The following is a 21,375-nucleotide window of genomic DNA, read 5'->3' as shown; positions in this document are numbered from 1 at the left end:
TCCTCATCCAATCAAGTTTCTGCTCTCCACTTTCTTTTCAAATTCCAGCCCTTACTTAGAACGAGGCCTTGATCTTTGTTAAAATACTTGTCCTCTAGTTTAATTTCAATGGTTTCTTTTACCAGGCGGTCCCAAAAGCCACTGGCACGGCAGTTTTGTGCCATCAAAGTCAATCCCACGGCCAGTGCGAATGCTGCGTTCTGCTACCACCGATTTCTCCGGGTAACCCAAACGGGTTTCCACCGTCTGGCTGATACAGAGAATCCTGTACATGCCAGTTGTCCTCAGCCCCAGGTCGTCTTTGACCCGCTCCAACTGGAGCTTCTTTAAGGGTTTGTGGGTGGTACTAATCCGGTTTTTCTTCAGGATCCTGGCGATCCTTCCAGAAACTGTGGAAATGTATGGAAGACAGGTGATAGCAGTTCCATCTTGTTGTTAGGCTTCCTGCTCTTTCTGTCTGCCCTTTTAAAGGCCCGATTGATTTCCTCACCTTGTAGCCGTTCTGTAAGGATGTCGTGTGTAATCATCTCATTTCCTTGGGGAGACTATGGGCCCAAAATAGCTTTTGTGTGGTTACTCAAAGTAGAAAGAACCGCTCTGCATTGGGAGGTGTGATGGCAGCTACTATTATTGAGGTACAAGTTTGCATGACTCGATTTCTGATAGATGCCATGTCCGAGGCTCCTGCCCAGTTTTTATTGTATCAGAATGTCCAGGAACAGGAGGCAGGCATTCTTTTCCATCTCCTATCGTAAACTGGATGTTTGGATGTAAGCTGTTCAGATGGTCGTGGAACTGTTGGAGTGCCTGGAGTCCAAGAGGCCACACTACGAAGGTGCCATCGACATATCTGAAGAAACATTTGGGGCGTAAGGGTGATGAACTCAGAGCCGTCTCCTCAAAGTCCTCCATGTAGAAACTACCAATAGCCGGTGACAGGGGCGATGCCACGGCCTCTCCGTCCATTTGTTCATAGCAGCTCACCTTGTAGAGGAAGTACATTGATGTAGGTGCGCTCATCGAACCGCGACCACAGGCGGACCGAGCTATCCTTAATGGGAACCCTCGTGAAGAGGGACAGCACGTCGAAATTGACCATCATGTCCTCCGGGGTCAGCTGGATGCTGGTTATCGTCTTAACGAGCTCGGTCGAATTCGTGATGCAATGATGACTGTCCCCAGCGTAGGGACGCAGCATGGTCATTAGATAGATAGATAGATAGATACTTTATTCATCCCCATGGGAAAATTCAACTTTTTTTTCCAATGTCCCATACACTTGTTGTAGCAAAACTAATTACATACAATACTTAACTCAGTAAAAAAATATGATATGCATCTAAATCACTATCTCAAAAAGCATTAATAATAGCTTTTAAAAAGTTCTTAAGTCCTGGCATTAGTGAGTCTCACGATGGTATGTACATGGTGATATACATGTACTTTGGTAATAAATTTACTGTGAACCTTCTTGTCTTTAATAAAGTCAGAACAGACTTTCCAAAGAGGGAAAGCACTGAGGATTCCAGGGACAAATGGGTCTGCTGTGGTGGAGTAGGTTGAGGAAGGTGGGTACTCTGTGAGATAAGATTTAGAAGGATATGGACACGAGAGGCTAGTTTAGATGGGATGAGTTTGAATGTCAATCTTGGCACGTGACAGCAAGAAACTGCAGAGAGTTATGGACACAGCCCAGCACATCCCAGCGTGGCTAACTTCACTCAGCTCAACTCTCAATGGAGTCTACAATCTATGGACTCACTTTCAAGGACTCCGCAACTCAGGTTCTCGGTGCTATTTACTTGCACACTTTGTCCCTTCTGGCACCTTTGGTGCTTGTCAGTCGTTATGTATGTTTTTTTTTAAATATTCTATTGCATTGCTTTATTAAGAATATTAATCTTAATGTAAGGATATGGTGATATACATGTACCTTGATACAGGTGGCCCCCGTTTTTTGAACGTTCGCTTTACGACACCTCGCTGTTGCGAAAGACCTAAGTTAGTTACCTGTTTTCACTAACAGAAGGTGTTTTCACCGTTACGAAAAAAGGTAGCGCGCGCCCCGAGCAGCCAAGCTCCTCCCCCGGAACTGCATTCTAACCGGCATTGCTTAAACACGTGCCTGTGAGCATCTGTGCTTTAGGTCGATTTATTTTGTGCATCCGTTAGCAAGGTGAGTTCTAAGGTATCGGAAAAGCCTAAAAGAGCGTGTAAGGGTGTTACACTTAGCGTAAAACTAGACATAATTAAGTGTTTCGATCGTGGTGAATGAAGGAAGGACATAGTTGAACCATTCGCACTACAGTATTTACCCACACAGAGAGAAAGAATCTTGGAAGCTGCCATTATTACTGTTGGTTCTGCTCGTAGCAAAGTGGTCTCTCTTAGTCAGCATCCAGTAATGGATAAAATGGAAAGTCTATTGCTCGAGCGGATTGATGGGTGTACAAAGCGTGGTGTTCCGTTAAGTTATTTTATACTTAAGGAGAAGTCAGTCAGTCTTTTTAATAAGCTGAAACAGAAAGCACTGGACGATGGTGATGAAAGTGTTGCGAAAGTGGAATTTAAAGGTAGTCATGGGTGGTTTGATCAGTTTCTGAGGTGAGGGCAGCTTCATAACTTAAAGTTTACTGGAGAGAGTGATTAGGCTGATTCTGAAGCTGCTGAAAAGTTCCCAGCAGAACTGAAGAAAATGATTACAGAAGGTGGTTATTCATATAAGCAAGTGTTTAACTGTGATGAAACTGTAACTTATTGGAAAATATTGCTGAGCACCCCAACCTCCAACAACTCAGCCTAACACACCATCATCAGTGTGCTCGCTGTCTTCCCGATTCCTGTAAGTGAAACTACACTGGACGTACATTATTTCTACTTTATATAGGCTGTGTATTTTATGTGTTATTTGGTAGCTTCATAGCTTAAAGGTTACTGGAGAGAGTGCTTCCACTACATAGTGAGATTATACATTACAGTGGACAGTGCTGCAATGATTGCAGAAAAGTATTCCTACTTTATATAGGCTGTGTATTTATCAGATCATTCCTGCTTTTACTATATATTACTATATTATCTTGGGTTTTGTGTGTTATTTGGCATGATTTGGTAGGTTATTTTTTGGGTCTGGGAACGCTCAGAAATTTTTCCCATATAAATAAATGGTAATTGCTTCTTCACTTTACGATATTCCAGCTTATGAACAGTTTCATAGGAACGCTCTACCTTCGGATAGCAGGAGAAACCTGTAATAAATTTACTTAGAAATTTGAGCGGTTAACATCCAGACCCAACCTTGAGTCATCCAGGTCCTTACTGAGACGGAGTAAGTGGCAGGAGAGATGTTGCCAGAACAGCAGGCCTTGTTCTGAGGAGAGACTGGATAAGCTGGGGATGTTCTCTTTGGAGTGAAGGAGGCAGAGGACCGACATAAAGATACACAAAATTATAAGGTGATTGGGCACAGTCTTTGTCCCAGATAGAAGAGAGTCTAAAACTAAACGGGACAGGCTAAATGTGAGAGGGGAAAGATTTAAGGGAAACCTGAGGGGCAAGTTCTTCCAAGCAGAATGAGATAGTAGAAACAGTTGCTATTATGTTTAAGAGATACTGGGCCATGGATATGGACCGAATTCAGGCAGATGGTATCTTAGTTAGCAAGTTCAAGATGGGCCAAAGGGCCTATTTCCTTCCTCCATTATTCCACGAACCTATAATCTATAGGAACTGGACTGATGGCTTTGCTTTACATCAGGGGTTCCTATCCTGGGGTCCATGGACCCCTGGTTAATGATAGGGGTCCACGGCATAAAGTGATGGTTGGGAAAGCTCTGCTTTTAAGCGAAGCTGACACGAGCTGATACAAACCCCATTATGATTAGAAATACATTGTGTTCACAATGCAGTGGGATATCAGACACGAGTGGATCTCAGAGAAAAGCACACCGCCAGCACCGAGACTCAGGACCAATACAGATTTGTAAAGATTCCAGATGAGGTCACCCTCAGAGTGGAGGAGCAACACGAGAAAAATGGAGGGTTATGGGGTAGTGGCGGTTTAGTACTCTTTTTTTTAAAAAAGGATTATATGAGTCGGCACAACATGGAGGGCTGAAGGGCCTGTACTGTGCTGTCGTGTTCTATGGTTCTAATATTCCATCTGGGTAGCCTTCAACCTGATGGAATAACTACTGGATTTTTCCTTCTGGTAAAAAAAACATTTCTCTCCCCCTCCTTCCTTCTTCTATTCTCCACTCTGGCCTCTTACCTCTCTCACCTGACCATCACCTCCCTCTCTGCCCCTTCTCCTTCCCTTTCTCCTCTCCTATCAGATTCCTTCCTCTCCAGCCCTGTATCGCCCCCACCCACCTGGCTTCACCGATCACCTTCCAGCTAGCCTCCTTCCCCTCCCCCCACCTTTTTATTCTGGTGTCCCCCCCCCCCCATTCAGTCCGATGAAGGCGCTCGGCCTGAAACGATGACTGTTTATTCATTGCCGTAGATGCTGCCTGACCTGCTGAGTTCCTCCCGCATTCTGAGCACGTTGGTTTGGATTTCCAGTATCTGCAGAATTTCTTCTGTTAAAGATTAGCCTTATCTGTCCCACGCATGGCAACGCAGTGAAATGTGCCATCTGTGTCCACCACCGACATAGTCGGAGGTCGTCCGCCAATGTCACCACACTTCCAGCACCGACAATTTGCTAATCCCAATCCAAACGTCTTCGGGACATGGGAGGGAACGGCAGCAGCTGGAAGAAACCACTGCAGCGGAGAGAACGCACAAACGCCCTCGCACTCTGATCGCCGTCGCTGTAATAGCATTTCGCTGAATACTACCGCGCCACGTCACCCACCCCCCCCACCCCGATTCAGTGGCTCCGCACTGCCCAGGATCGAGACTACAAGACGGATCAGGATGCTCCCAATCCTAATGAAAACATTCCTCTCTTTCAGAGAATTTGCATTGGTATGTAGACCAATTATTAAACGCCAGTTTCTCTTAACCACGAGTCCTGTGGGTTGTGAACTATGCAGAGAGCTATTTTTATTTCTGTGTGTAGTTAAGTTTCAACCTCATCACCTTTGATAATGTAAATCTGTTAAACTGACCCAATTAGATGCTCAATTAGTACCTCATGTTTATTCAGAACCGAGCCTTGTGAGAGCAAATGTATTCTAAAGCTCCATAAACATCTCATTCTGTCCTTGTTATTGAATATATGAATCACTTTCCCTCTTTAACAGGTTTCATGCAATGCCACTAACACAGCAGATTGTCACTTTTCACACAGCGGTTACGGCGCAGAATCCCCCGGGAGACGACGCGGGATTAATGCAGTTACCGCTCCCTCTCATTCATCTTGGGTAGGGACCTAAATCAGACCACGTCTAAAGCAGAAGGGTGTTGGGGCTACGGAGATCAGATGAGAAACGTGTGTGCTCTGCACATTCGCTGGGCAGCAGGCACGGCAGCCATCTTGCGCACTCTCACCAGTCCAAGCCAAGCAGAATGCTTTACAGAAATAGGTCACACGAAACTGATCCCAAGGACCTGTACACCAGCAGTCAGCCCATTTTGGAAGCACCCAGCCCAAGAGGGATCTTTTCTTCAGATTAGAGCTTTGATTCGCACAGATTTGAGAGTCAGAATACTACCGAACATTAACAGGCTATTCGGCCCATATAGCCTGCGCAGAACTATTATTCTGCCTAATCCCAACAATTTGTACCCCTCCCATCCACGTACTTATCCAAATATCTCTTAAATGTTGCAATCAAACCTGCATCCGCCACTTCCGCTGGCAGCTCGTTCCACACTCTCACCACCCTCCGAGTGGAGTCATACCCCCTCAGGTGATACTTAAATATTTCACCTTTCACTCTTAACCTGTGACCTCTAATTCTAGTCTCACCCAACCTCACAGGGGAAAGCCTGCTTGCGTTTATCCAATCTACACCCCTCATGATTCTGCACATCAAATCTGCCCTCAATCTTCTACGTTCAGGTGAATAAAGTCTGAATCTTCCCCTGTAATTCAGCTCCTCAACCACGTAACTTTTCTCAGCACTCTTTCAAGCTTTCCTGTAGGTAGGTGACCATTTGGGGGGACAGCTTAAGACCACCGGTCCAACAGCAAACCGTAACGATCACAAGGATCCAGCCTGCCCTTTCCTACTGGTCACAACCTGCTCACAGGGTGGCAAGCTCCGCTGCGTGTAACTAAAGCCTTTCAGTCCACAGAGCTTGTGGCATCTCATGCACACAATCAGTCCCACTCTCAGAGTGGACAGCACAGGAACATGCCCGGAGACCATGATCTTGTGCCACACTAGTTAAGCTAATGCCAGCTAATTAAACTAATCTCCTCTGGCTGCACATGGTCCACCCTTCATATTCACCTGACTATCCAAGAGTCTCTTAAATGCCTCTATCGTATCTGCCTCCACCACCACCCCTGACCCCTGACTCTGTGGGGTGGGAATTTTGAAGATCTACTTCAAACTTCCCCCTCTCACTTTTAATGTATGTCCTCTAGTGTTAGACATTTTGAAAGATGTCAGCCATTTACTGTCTATTCCTCTAATAATTTTATAAACTTCTATCAAATCTCTTCTCTGTCTCTGCCTCTCTAGATAAAGCAACCCAAGTTTGATCAAACCCTCCTAACGGCATGTGCACTCTAATCCAGGCAGCCTCCTGGTGAATATCTACTGCCTTCCTATAACCGGGTAACCGGAACCGAACACAAATCTCAAAATGAGGCCTAACCAGAGTTTTATAAAGCTGCAACATTACTCCCCGACTCTTGAACTCAGTGCCTCGGCTAACAAGATTCAAGATTCATTTATCACATGCAAGAGGACCACAACCTTGTCGTTGGGTGTGGAGGCTTGCGTGCCTCAATGACCCAGAGAACTATGTTGGCTGGAGTCAGGGCTTTATGCTTTGGCTCTTGGTGGGGTCACCCAAGCCAAACAGGTCAAAGGGTAAAGGCCAGACTAAGAATGGTCAACCAGTCCTCCGGGTTCGTGGGTTCAGCTCAGGGCCGAACCCGATTGGTAAAACTGTTATGGAAACGACAATGAAGAATCCTTCGACATCTGTGTGTGACGGTATTCCTGGGTCTCCTCCCGGGACTTGCTCGACTGACAGCAGTGGAAACCGTGAGGAAGCTACTGACATGATGACCCGCCAGAGATGGAGGTCCTTCATGGCTGCCCTAAACGCCAGGGGCACAACAGTCAGCGAAATGCATTGTTTGTGTTAACAACCACACACCTGAGCCCGCAAGTCGCCAAACAGAGCAACACAGAACACAAGCAACAAGCCTCGTGCTTCCCTCCCGCCCACATACCCCAGGGCAGGTCTCCAGCAGACACCGACTCGGGCTTCGGCCTCCCCAGCAGATACATTTGGCGAGAATGCCATACACCGTCTTTACCACAGCTACTCATCTCCTGATCCTCCCTCTAAAACCGAGCTTAATGTTTTCCCTTCACTGTGATCTTGAAAAAATATCTTGTCAGATCCATAGCTTCAGCCCAGCGAAGCTTCTCAAACATTTAGCCGTTTACCCCAAGCAGCCACTCACGATCTGAGCACTTCCATCAAATTTCCTTTTAATATTATAAACCAATTGAAGAAATCGGTGCCAGTTTAAGGAAATTAGTTTGGAAGCAACTATTTTCAGAACGTAAGGGAAGAGAACCTTGAAACAGAAGGTGAAATAAAATACAACCAGAATCTTAATTTATTAAGAATCTTATTCCCATTTCTGGCTGATGTTGAACCGTCACACAAACCTTCTCCAACTGGGATAACAGCAGACAGCTCTAAACATGCCAACTGGTGCTCTGCTAGAACCCGCTTCCAGTCACAGCACTGCCAAGTCAGCTGAATGAACACACAGGACAGGATAGAGGACATAGTACAGGCCTTTCAGCCCATAATGTTATGCTAGCCCTTTAACCTACTAAGATTAATCTAACCCTTCTCTCCCACAAAGCCCTGCATTTCTCTTTCATCCAAATGTCTAAGAGTCTACTAAATGCCCCCATTTATCTGCCTCTGCCACCACCCCCAGCAGCACGCTTCACTCTGTAAAGTACACAAAATGCTGGAGGAACTCAGTCCTGCTCAAGGGTCTCAGCCCGAAACATTGACAGTTTCCAGAGTTGCTGCCTGACCTGCTGAGTTCCTCCGGCGTTTTGCATGTGAAACCTTGGATTTCCAGCAGCAGCAGATTTTCTCGACTCTGTGTAAAACACTTACCTCTGACAACACCCGCCCCCCCCCACCTCATACTTTCCTCCAATCACCTTAAAGTTATGCCCCCCTTTGTATTATCCATTTCTGCCCTGGGAAACTATCTCTGGCTGTCCACTCGATAAACTCCATCCCTGCCAGCGAAGTTCACTTCAACTGGATCACCATGAGCACAGCCTCAATATTCAGAGGCATGAGGGTCCTGAGGGCCTCCACCCAAAATGTCAAGTTCAAGTTTATTATCATTCACCATAAATGAATACAGCCAAACTAAACAATGTTCCTTCGGGGGCCAAGGTGCAAAGCATACATGGTACATTATATATATAAGACGGTCCACAACTGAGCACGGACGCCGTGCTATACCCCCTCCAGTGTCTCCTCTCCTGGACGGCAGCAACAGGCAAACCCACGACTTGAGACCTAATCCTCACAGCTTCCCCGCCCCCCCCCCCCCACCATTCGCCACACCAACAAACCAGGGAAACAGGACAACGACACCTTGCATTATCAATGTACAACAGGGTCTTGCGATCGCACACAGTCACCTGCCATTACAACGCACATCGCCTTCGCGCACCAATTCCGATGCCTTCCTAGCAAGCGCCAACGAGCAGCGCGCCGATGGGATGGAGCTGCAGTACCCAAAGTTTTTAAAGACCAGCACTGTCTCGCAACCGTAAAAAAGGACGTTTAAGAAAAAGACAAAAGCACCTTTAGGTGACCCCTGAGAGGCTGCCAAGCCCAAACACACTGCCATCTAACCTGAAGTCGACAGTCATTTTCCTCCATAGAAGCCGGCTGACCTGCTGAGTTTCTCCAGCACTTCAAGTGCATTACTCTTTTATTTCGCACAATTTATTTGGCGATTTTACACCTCTACACCGTACTACTCTCACGTAACAACAAACTTCACGTTATCTGAATTAGTTTGTGAACAGATGACCTGCTTTCATTCGCACTGGTCCTCAAGAGTTTTGAAGGCTGAACTCTCTCCCTCTCACCGCCTCCCTGTCCAGTGGCCCAGATCTGAGCAACAGGGCTCCTCGCCTCACAATCCGAGAGCCCTCGGCCGAGGGTTAACCTCGCCACTTCTCTTTGAACCGTACATCAATGGGCCTTTTCAGGCGACTTCAGCCCCTGGGAATTGGGGGCAGTCAAATTGCGTGAAAGGGATTCTTTCTTCCGTTGGGAGAAAGCAAGTCTGGGCAAGGCGAGGAGAACAAAGGGACCAACAGGCAGAAGTTATCAGATGTTACCCATCCGGAGACTGCCCAGCTGAGGGCTCCCGGTGTATTGCCCTTGGTGTTCACGGAATCGGATGAGAAATGAAGATGGTTCCTTGGGACAACTGGCCCGTGGATTGCCTTTACACCCCAGGCTTTAAATAAACCGTGGGCTATCCAGGAAAATTCTTCCTTCTTTTAACACGTGAAGAGGGTTATGAGGACAGTCCGCCTCTGTCAGGAAACCCGCAAGGTCGCCGATCGCGGGTCAGGAGGGAGGAACGTCTGAGGGGGAGCAAGGGAACGAGAAATCAACAAGGGGGAAGGGAGGTGCCCACAAGAAGATAACCACCGGGTGGGGAGAGAGGAGGAAGTGAAACAGAATTGGGGGTGGGGAAGGGAAGGGAAGTGATAGAGGGAGAAAATGATTGGGGTAGGTGGTATGAAGGGAGGAAGAAAATGGAAGGGGCTGTGGGAGGGAGCCCCTCTGATACACACTCACCCCACCCCTCACGTCTGAAGCTCAGGCCAGTTATCTGGGTGACATACTTCACACCAAACCACTGCAGGCTGAGGGAACCGCATCACTACCGACAACACCGCACCCCCCCCCCCTCCATCTACAGCGCTGCGTAGCCTACAGCATTCACAACACCTTTGTGCGCGCGGGGCTGCACCGTGACCGAGAAGTTCTGATTTCGACAAGGAAAAAAGGACTCCTTCTGTAACTAAAGTGACACCAAGCGTGTGATTAATTCAGCTGCTCCATCTCACCCTTTGAAATGGCCTGGCTGATTGTAACCGCAGCCCTCCGCTGCCAACCTTCTCCGCAAACGAGAAACAGAGGGGGGGGGGGAGACCACAAGGGCTCTGCTAATAAGCTTAATGCATGTTGCACACATGCAGGAAGAGGGGGAAGGGGAGAAGGGAGGGTGGTGGAGACAAGCTGTTGAATACACGTCAGTGTGGCAGATCAGAGAGAGGGAGTTAGGCCACTAGGAGGCGGGGGAGGGGTACAAACCCCTTCACACACCTCCGAAACTAGAAGACGTAGATTTAAATTGAGCAGGGTGGGAGTGTTTTTCTTTGTGGTGGGTTCCTGTAATGGGCTACCGGGCATAGCGGTGCGATCAGATATAACAAGGGGACTTAAAGGCCGGTTAGAGAGAACGTGAACATAGAATGGTACACGCCCTTCACCCCACAGTGCAAGACCAACCTAACAATTCCCTCCCACACAGCCCTCTTCTTTTTCTCATCCACGTGCCTAAGGTTCTCTTAAATGTCCCTACCACATCCCCCTCTACCATCATCACCCGTCAGGGCACTCTGTGTACAAATACCTACCACTGACATCCTCCCCACACCTCTCCCCAAACTTTCCTCCAATCAAATGATGCCCTCTCCTATCAGCCAATTCCAAAGAGTCCCTAGCTGTCCACTCTGTATCTACCTCTTACACATCTCAAGCCACGAGACATGGGTGAGGAATTAGACCATTCAGCCTGTAGGAACTGTGCATTTGTTTTCTGTCTGTCTGCACTGTGTTTACTGTGGGTAACTGGTCACATTGGTTAGATAGATAGATAGATACTTTATTCATCCCCATGGGGAAATTCAACATTTTTTCCAATGTCCCATACACTTATTGTAGCAAAAACTAATTGCATACAATACTTAACTCAGTAAAAATATGATATGCATCTAAAATCACCCTCTCAAAAAGCATTAATAAATAGCTTTTAAAAAGTTCTTAAGTAGTTTACTTAAATACTTTGAGTCCTGACCCCGGCACTTTAACATATCTTACTCCTGGCGGTTGAATTGGGCGTGGTAGAAGCAAATGAGTACAGTATGTATTGGAGCTTAGTTAGTTGAGGGGGAACGAGTTGGGGGGGGGATGATATTTTTTGTTGGCCACATATCCGACCTTCACTGAATTATGCTAATTGCTCTTATTTCACTATATTGCTGATTTGGTTTTTGTTAGCCTTTCTGTGCTATACAAGATTGTTCTATCTTTGCCGGTTTCGTAATGGAGAACTGAATGTACCATTTTTCTCCCCGACTCGGAACTTGGCGGTTCAAGGAAACCCCTACACGGCCCGTCGAGTCTACTCCACCAGTTCATCCCAGCTTACCCCTCTCACCCTCCCTCACTCCGAAGAGAAAAGCCCAGAGGCTCTAGCAACCTACCCTCTTTAATCCAGGTGGCACCCTGATGCTTCTCCTCTGGCAAAGACATCATGGCCTGTTCCTGCTAATCAAGATCATATCAACCTCCACTTTAAATATACCCAGTGAGTCAGTCTCCACATCCCCCTGTGACAATGAATTCCCAAGATTTGCCAACTTTTGGTTAAGGAAATTCCTTCTCATTGCTGTTCTATAAGGACATGCTTCTACTCTGAGGCTGTGCCCTCTGGTCCTTATCTCCCCTACTATAGGAAACATCCTCTCCACGTTCACTCAATCTAGGCCTTTCAATGTTCAGCAGGTTTCAAATGAGATCTCCTCTCATTCTTCTGAACTCCAGCAGGAACAGGGCCAGAGCCATCAAATGCTCCTCGTGTGTTAACCCTTTCATCCCCAGAATCATTCTTGTAAACCTCCTCTGGACCCTCTCCAATGCCAGCATATCCTTTCTTAACACGGGCCCAACCAACTCACCATACCCCAAGCGCGGTCTGACCAATGTCTTAGAAAACTTCAGCATTACATCCTTCATTTTATACTCTAGTGCTCTCGAAATTAATGCTAACATTGCATTTGCCATCCTTACTACCTCCCAACCTGTGAGTTCACCTTCAGGGAATCCTGCACCAAGTCCCCTTGCACCTCAGATTTCTGAATTTGCTCATTTTGTAAATACTGAACAACTTTATTCCTTCTACCAGACACTCACCTCCCAGCACTCCGAGGCTTGGCCATCATATCAAAGCGCATCAGGAGCCTGGGAGAGCTCAATTCTCAGGAAACCCGATACCACCTGGGACAACGTAGTCCAGGTTAAAGATTAGTTTTATTTATTTATCACAAGTAATCAAAACATTCAGTGAAATCTATCGTTGGTGTCAATGACCAACACAACCCGAGGATGTGCTGGGGGCAGCCCACGGGTGTTGACGTGCTTCTGGCCCCAGCATCCTAACCCGTGTGTGCTCAGAGTGTGGGAGGACATCAGAGCAACTAGAGGAAGACCATGGGGAGAAAGTACAAACTCCTTACAGTGGCGGGAATTGAACCCTGATCTTCTAAATGCCACCAGTGTAAATTGTCACGGTAACTGCTACACTACCGTGCCCACTATTGCCTCTAGGCCATGCGGCAGCACCGTAACCAAAACGCTCCCACGCACATAGCCGGGCTAAAGATAAATGGAGAAAAAGCTTACAGAAGGTGAAAGATTTTGTTTGTGCACTCTATTTCATTATCCCCTTCAATTAATAAATAAAACAAGTATGTGATTTTTCAACTTTCATTCTAAATATTCATAGTATGCATATTACAAAAATAAACATTTAAAGTGCCACGCAGCTTTCGGGCCGTGTAAAAATTTCCTGCTCAGAGCAATGGTTGATCTGTGCAGCTGTAAAAAAAGAGGGAATGTTGCTGATGTTTCCTCCACTGCCCACAAAAAAATCCAAGCCTCCTCAAAGAAAGCCGAGGTAGCCTACTCGCCCCTCAAGCCTGCCCCAGGCTGCTTCTGTGCCTATCCCTCATTTCCCCATCATCTCATGAATTTATCTACCTCCTCCAAGTATTGCCAAGGATCTAACCTCTTCCAGGTTAGGGAATCCCAGGGATTTACCATCCAGAGAGGAAATTCCTACACTTCAGTTCTAAATGACCCTCCTCTCCTGTGTTCCTTCCCCCCCCCACCCCCCGCCAATTCTAGATTTGCCTAGTAGTGGATCCATCTCAACGTCCATCCTGTCAGGATCTTCAGCATATCAACACCTCTTTCGAAAAAGTCCAGAACAGACCCAATTCCTCCATCCAACGCCCAGACAGACAAGTATGGAAGCTGACCATCTCAGCTGTCCTGCGTCAATTAGGGAAGGTTAACACCACAATGGTCACCAAGACTGCGATCGATCCCAGATTCCTGCCACCCAATCTGCAGTGAGCCAGGGAAGCAAGATGGGAGACAACAGAACAGAGCAAAGAACACTACCGTACAGTACTAGCCCTTCTGCCCAATTGTGTTATACTGACCACTTAACCTACACTAAACCTTCCCTCCTACATAGCCCTCCATTCCCCCTACCCGTTCATCCCACTTAAAGAGTCTCTTAAATACCCCTAATGTATTTGCCTCTTGCAACAAGCTCCATGCACCTATCACCCTGTGTAAACAAAACTTCCAAATACATCTCCCCCCCCCCCACCCACCTCCAAACACCTTAAAACTGTGCCCTTTCATATTAGCAATTTCCAACCTGGGGGGGGGGGGGGGGGGGGAGAAAAGACCGTCTGATAAGCCACAGCTTACTCCACCTTTCCTCGTACCACTTGCTCTCCAATCCAGGCAGCGCCGTGGGAAATCTCCTCTGCCCCCTCTCTAAGGCAGGGAATCCCAACCTCTTACTGTGCCAAGGACCTCTACTGTTAACCGTAGGGTCAGTGGCCCCCCCGCTGGGAACCCTGCTCTCGAGCGTCCATACCCTTACCGCCGCGAGGTGACCAGGACTGAACACAGAATTCCCAGCACGGTCTAACCGGAGTTTTACAGAGTTGCAGCAGCACCTCACAGCTCTTCTGGAAAGCACTGTGGAGCTACTAAAACAAAAACTTCACGCCACCTTAAGAAATTCTTCTCCCAGGCAGTTAATCTGCTCAATAATTCTAGTTAGCACCCCCCCCCCCCCCCACACACATCCCCTTCAGTCAGTACACCGCAAACATTTTAAACTCTTTACAAAGCTGTTTACATTGCAAACGCGTGCTGGTATTATTTAATTCTGCACATTTTAAACTTCAACCTCTAACTTTGTTTTTATACGATTCTTCAGAACTGTTGGAAGGTTTTTTTTTAAAAAGTCGATTGTCGCGCCCTGACCCACACCGCAAATCCCTAACGCGTAAACGGCAAAATAGAGTCGATCCGTCATCTGCAGCGGGAATAGCTGCTGTCGAAGGAACGAGACGCAACAAACCGGGTCCCAGTAGCGCCGCGGCATTGGTGAATCAAAATCCCAGCGCACGACCTTTTCCGCTCCAGCCACTGGGGGTTTTGTAAAGCTGCTTTTTACAAAACAAAAACTGGAAGTTTTGTTCTTGACAGCCGCCCTGCTCATCAGTTTCATTCTGGTTCCAAGAGACAAGCGTGGTGCAGATTTTGTGTCCTTGCTGTGAAGTAATATGGTCGCCTGACTGACAAGGGTATAATGGGCCGCTCTCTGTAGTCGACAGAACAGGCGATTTTGGTGCCGTCTAATATTACAATAATCCTTAATGGGTACCATATGGATCCTCTTGGCCACTTAATCACAAAATGTATCTACAACAGAACCATACAGAGCCTCTACGCACAGAGACAGGTAAAAGCAGTATGATAGAACAAAGATTAAGTGGTAAATTACTCCATTCAAAACTATCGCCTCTCAACCTAAATGCCTTGCTGTCACATGACAGACAGGAAGGGAGCAGCCAGGTCCCACAACGGTAGCGCGATGCTATTACATCTCGGGGCTTCGGAGCTGGACCCCGATGCCACCCGTACGGAGTTCGTTCCTCCTCCCCATGGAACGCGGGGGTTTTCCTCGGGTGCTTGGGCTTCCTCCCACAGTTCCAGCGCCTACCGGTTAGCAGGTTAATTGCTCATTGCAAATTGTCCCGATAAATCGGTGGGTTGCTGGCGGCAGCAGTTCGACGGGCCTGTTCCACACTGAATCTCTAAATAAATGAAGAAGGAAATAAACTTAAGTGCCTTGGTAAGTGTACTTGCTACCCGCCAGTCAAGAGGCTGCAACGTCGGTTTCGTTTAACAGGCTGTTTGGCTTCCCCGGTGGCACGTCCACCAGCCGTTCAGAAAGGCACGGCTGAAAGAGAATCCTCAGCTCAGCCCTCTACGTCGACCCCCACTGCCCAGACCACCCCATCTTCCTGCAGCTTCCGAAGTGCAGGGGATAGGCACAGAAGCCCGAAATCCCACAGCACCAGGTTCAACAACAGCTACCTGCCTTCAACCATTCAGCTCTTGGACCAACCAGTCCAACTGTAAACACTGCCTCACAACTTCCTACAGACGTGCCCCGGAGAGAATTCTAACTGGCTGCATCACTGTCTGGTACAGAGGGGCCACTGCACAGGAACGGAAAGTCATAAACTCAGTCAGCTCCACCATGGACACTCGCCGCTCCAACATCCAGGGCACCTTCAAAAGGCAGTATCCATCACAAAGAACCCACAGTGACATAGGACGTACCCTCTTCTCATTGCTACCATTAAGGAGGTAGTGCAGGGTCCTGAAGGCACACACTCAAATGTTTTAGGAACAGATTCTTCCTCTCCGTCACCAGATTTCCTAATTGATAATAAACCCATGGACACTACCCCAGTGTTTTTGATTTAATTTTATATATTTTTATTGTAACTTAACTGTTTTTAAAATTATTTTTGCACTGTACTGCTGGTCCAAAATAACCAATTTCACAACACGTGCCAGTGATATTAACCCGGATTCTGTTTCTGAGTACAGAAACACTGTGACAACTTTGACTGCAATGGATTTGTTTACTGTTATAATTGTGTTCTTGCTCGCTCTGGTAAATATTGTGTATAATTTATGCTCAGTTTATTTTTATTTTGTTATGAACGTTGTGCATCTGTGCCTGCGATGCTGTGACAAGCAAGTTCCTCAATACACCTGTGCATTCACAGGCTCGTGCAGATGACAATAAACTCGACTTCCATCTCTGCCGAGGCTTACAACGTGAAGCAGCAAAACTTGTCCCCTCTCCCTCAAGTCCCTCCACACTCCAAACAGCTCACCTTGCCCCAGCAGGGGAGGCGTCTGCGGGTTAGACTAGCAAAACTTGCCCCCACTCCCTCAAGTCCCTCCAAACAGCTCACCTTGCCCCAGCAGGGGAGGCGTCTGCGGGTTAGACCTGAAACGAGGAGCAAGATCACCCCCCCCCCCCCCCCGATACCAAGAGGGTTTCTGAAGATGCGCGAGGCACCAGCCTGCCTGCCATCAAGGACATATACACAGAAAGGTGCTGGAAAAGGGCCAGGAACATCACGAAGGATCCCACTCACCCTGCTCATGGACTGTTTGACCCACTCCCATCAGAGAGGCGGTTACGCAGCATCCACACCAGGACCACCAGACTCAAAAACGGTTACTTTCCCCAAGCAGCAAGGCTGATCAGCACCTCCGCCCACTGACCCACCCACCACTACTTTGACATTTCCATCAGTCACTTTATGCACATACAGCCTATGTAAATAAGCTATCGTACATATTTATATGTATTGTGTGTTTTGTTATTGTGATCTTTATACTTTGCAACTTTGTGCTGGATTGGATCTGGAGAAACAATTATTTCATTCTCGTGTACTGGAAATGACATTAAACAATCTTCAATTTTCAATCAAGGATCGATAGAAACATAGAAAATAGGTGCAGGAGTAGGCCATTCGGCCCTTCGAGCCTGCACCGCCATTCAGTATGATCATGGCTGATCATCCAACTCAGAACCCTGTACCTGCTTTCTCTCCATACCCCCCCCACCCGCAAGCTGATCTGACATCCAGCTCGACAGCCCCCTTAAAGCACAGCCTAGGAATTGCACCCAACCACTGTGGGTTTTAAAATTACCCTAAAAATCACAAAAATTGCACACACGTTCAGCAGTCAGTGGCACAGCTCCGGCCGTCTGGGCTCGATCCTGACATGTGGTTGTACACGTGCTCGCCGTGAAGGCACCAGATTCTTCTGCGGGAGGGGGTGGGGCTCCCCCCCCCCACATCCCAAAGCGAGCTGTGCTCTACCATTCAGTCCATCTACAAGGAACGTCACCAAAGGAAAGCAGCATCCATCATCGAGGACGCCCACCATCCAGGCCCCGCTCTCTTCTCTGGGCAGGAAGTACAGGAGCCCTGGGTTCCACGCCACCAGCTTCACCAACCATTGTTACCCTACAACCATCAGGCTCCTGGACCAGAGTGGATCACCTCAACTCTGAACTGATTCTGCAACCCCACATTCTCAGGATTATTTTTTTACTGTTTTCTAAGCTTCCCAAGCTGGCTGTTGGTCAGATGTTGTGTGCAGTTTTTCATTGGTTCTGTTGTACTGTGAATGCCTGCAAGAAAATGAATCTCAGGGTGGCACATGGTGATTCCGATAATGAACTTTGAACTCCAGGTACCCGCCTCACTTTCATTCCAAAGGAGTGGTTGAAGAAAATGTATATCTGGCCCCCCCCATTCCACATGTATACCACGCTGTCTGGGGGGGGGGGGGGAGAAAAAAGTTGCCTTTGAAGCTCCTATTAAATATTTTCCCCTCTCACCTGAAACCTGTGCCCTCCCCGTCCTGATTCCCCACCCCGGGAAAAGGACTGAGCTCACTCAGTACTGACTCGATGGGCCGAAGGCACGGGTTTGAAACTCCACCTGGAGTGCTGAACACGGCTTTGGAGGCAGTTTACCAGGATGCTGCCTCAATTAGAGGCATGAGCCATCGAAAGAGGTTGGCAAACTCGAGAGTGCTTCTCCCTGGAGCAGCAGAGGCTGAGGGGAGAGCTGAGAGGGGTAGATAGAGGAGTCAGACAGCGTTGAGATGTCTGATACTAGACTGCATGCATTTAAGGGGAGAGGGGGTAATTTTGAAAGGCAAGTGTTTTTACACAGTGTGGTGGATACCGGAGTGGAGGTAGACAGATACGTTACGGACATCTTCGAGGAGCGGTGCCTCAAAACATCGATGCCCATTACTAAGGACCCCCGTCACCCAGGACATGATGCTTTCTGATGGGTACCATCAGGAAGGAGGTACAGGATCCTGGAGACACACACTCAATGATTCAGGAACAGCTTCTTCCCCTCTGCCATCCGATTTCCGAATGGACATTGAACCCATGAACACTATCTCACTATGTCTTTCCTCTTTCTGCAATACTTAACTTTTATTTCACTGTCCACTGTTCTCCCTCTCACCTCATCTCCTTGCCTGCTCTCTCCGGTGCCCCTCCCCCTTTTCAACCATGGCCTCCTGTCCCCTCCTATCAGACTCCCCCTGTATCTCTTTCACCAATCAACTTCCCAGCTCTGTACTTCACTCCTCCTCATTTCACCTTCCTCCCCTCCCCACTTCCAACACTGACTCATCTTTTTTCCACCCGTCCTGAGGAAGGGTCTCAGCCCGAAACATCGACCGGACTCCTGCCCAGTTCCTCCAGCGTTTTGTCTGTGTCCTTTGAACGTCCAGCGTCTGCGATCAGGTTTGGCGACAAGTACGGATAACTGCGAATCTCTCAGAGGTTTAAGATACACAAGCTGCCCTCCAGCCAGGAGGGTAAAAAAAACTCCTTTCAGAAACAATGACCAAAAAAAATCCATTCAGGATTTAAAAAATAAAACTTCAACAACAAACCGGCGGTTCTTGCTTCTTACTCGTATCTTGTTGTCGAGAATCCTCAGCGCCCAGGCCATGCTCTCTCCTCGCTACCACCAGGTTCAGGAACAGTTATCACCCTCCTGACTCACTCACCCCAACAATGAACTAACTGCCGACTGAGCACAACCTATGGACTCACGAAAAAGACTCTATAATTAATGTTCCCAGTATCGTTTTTGTTCATAGTCACACACAGCCCGTCTCCTTCAGCACATCAATTGTGAATCTTTGTGTGGAGCTTCCCCCCCCCCGCAATTGATCCTGTGGTTTTTACTTGTAAAACCCGCAAGAAAATGAGTCTCAAGGTGGCGTATAGCTACTTGGATAACAAACTTGCTTCCAAATTTGTAAAACATTAAGGAGGGGGTGGTTGGAAAATTGGAAACACCGCCAGTTTACAGACCGCGCCGTTCTGAGAAACGACTTTCTTGCTGCTGACCGGGACTCCCAGCGGGGTCGCGGAGAAAGTGACTTGGGGCGCCGGCAGAAAGTTTATTCCTTCAAGCCGGGGAAAGAAAAGGAGAGTGCAAAGCGAATTTGCAATTTAAACGTTAAACATTCCAGAATTTAAAAAAAAATAAAAGTTGGGTTATTTTAGTCCCCAGAAAAAGAAATGCCGTCACAGCCCATTGATAGCGGGGAGAGGCCGCCGAAGGTGGATGGAGGAAAAACGGCCGCGAAGACCGCAAGTGCTACAAATGTGTGGCTGACACAATCCCACGCAAACACAGGGCGGGGAAATGATCTCATTGCCAGTGCCCGCTGCCCACTATCACACATGCAGTGTAAACACGTTCCAGCAAACTTTAGAAATCCCCAACAATTCACCGCTAGCCGTCCCACAAGATGCCCCTACCCAACACTTTGGGGGGGGGGGTGCGCTACGTTAGTCAAGTACGGAGAGTTTCTTTTTTAAAAAATGGGACGAAGGGAAGAGGACCAAAGGCAGCGGGTTCATGAAAAGAAAACGAGAATTCTTTATATAACATGCGCTCATGTTTTATTCATCCGCATTGTTCCCTGTTTTGGTTTAGCTGCCGGCTCCATCACTTCCAGTTAGACCACAAAGCGGCAGCTTTCCCCCTCTCTCACGCCAACAGGTCCACGCTTCCTAGGCTCCACACTGGAGCCTCAACTTCCTCCCCGAAACGCATCGCATTCAAAACCCCTTGCGAGCAAACGTGCCGGTTTACAAAGCGAGCCACCGCACTGAAACAGACAATGGGATCTCTTTCAAACGTTGGAGGCGATACATCTTCAGTGTAACATTGATAAGGGAGGGCTGGAATTAAACCAGAATTGTGTCTCAACCCGGGAAACAGACCCCCAGGAGCTGTTTGCTGTTTGAATAAAATCCGACCAGTTCACCGGGGGGGCTTTTCCTCGCTGGCCGGGCCTATGTGATAAACTCTTCCCCTCTTAGGACAAGGGAGGGGCTTGCTGGCCGAGTCCCCATTTTACCGAGAACGCGAGCAAAGGTTTACATTAGACAACCGCGGCGATGTGGCCACATTTCATAAACTCAGCAGCCTAGTGAAACAATACCAACAGTCCAAGGGGCGGGGGGTGGGGGGAGAGAATATACATTTCTGCACAAAACCAGCAATAAGACCGATCCAGCATAAACCTCGGCCGCGACCACACAAAAGCCTCTCAATTTTCTGAGAATTCCGCACAACTGAAATAAAAACAACTCCGCCTGCCTTAGAGCGAATATTATGGGAATGAGAAGGCGCGGGATTTACACCTGTGTATTAATATAAACAGCGCCTTACCCATAGCTCGTCAGTCTTAGTCAAACCCCAACCAGCGGCAGCGAAAGCTGACCACAAACTTCCGCACACCAAAGAATGAATCAAATTCTCTCACTCCCAGCTCAGAACTGTTACAACTCTGCACCACCACGTGTCTTGCCTTCAAACAAAAATGCTGCTCTACCCCTCCTGCAACCCTTCCCCCTCCCCTCCCCTCCCCTCGCCACCGCTCCTGCTAGGATCAATGGTTGACACGCATCCGAATGACCCCTCTCCCCACCAAGAACACGATGAGCCCTTTTGTTTTTAAATACATCTTCTGCAATTGTTGCCCGTATTTTAGTAACAAGAACCGGTACAAATGTATATCGCAAAACATGGGGAAATTAACATCGGAAGGGAGGGGGCAAACTACTTGTTTCTTATTTAATATCAAGCCTGCGTTCATTTCCTAGAGAGCGGGAGAGACCAGGCTGTTGCTTACTATGTGATCGTCCAT

General features: G+C 47.8%; 1 protein-coding gene across 1 annotated transcript in view; it reads right to left on the bottom strand.

The window, feature by feature from the left end:
* The window catches only part of acvr2ba (activin A receptor type 2Ba), a 147,564-nt gene extending 126,542 nt beyond the window's left edge, over window positions 1-21,022 (bottom strand). The window contains 1 exon segment of the mRNA XM_073054973.1: window positions 20,898-21,022. Coding sequence (XP_072911074.1) covers window positions 20,898-20,901 — 4 coding nt within the window. The 5' untranslated portion in view covers window positions 20,902-21,022.
* Between the last annotated feature and the right edge of the window lie 353 nt (window positions 21,023-21,375).

Source organism: Hemitrygon akajei, chromosome 8, assembly GCF_048418815.1.
Source record: "Hemitrygon akajei chromosome 8, sHemAka1.3, whole genome shotgun sequence".
In the NCBI taxonomy this organism is placed as follows: Eukaryota; Metazoa; Chordata; class Chondrichthyes; order Myliobatiformes; family Dasyatidae; genus Hemitrygon; species Hemitrygon akajei.
This window is presented reverse-complemented; position numbering and strand designations above follow the sequence as displayed.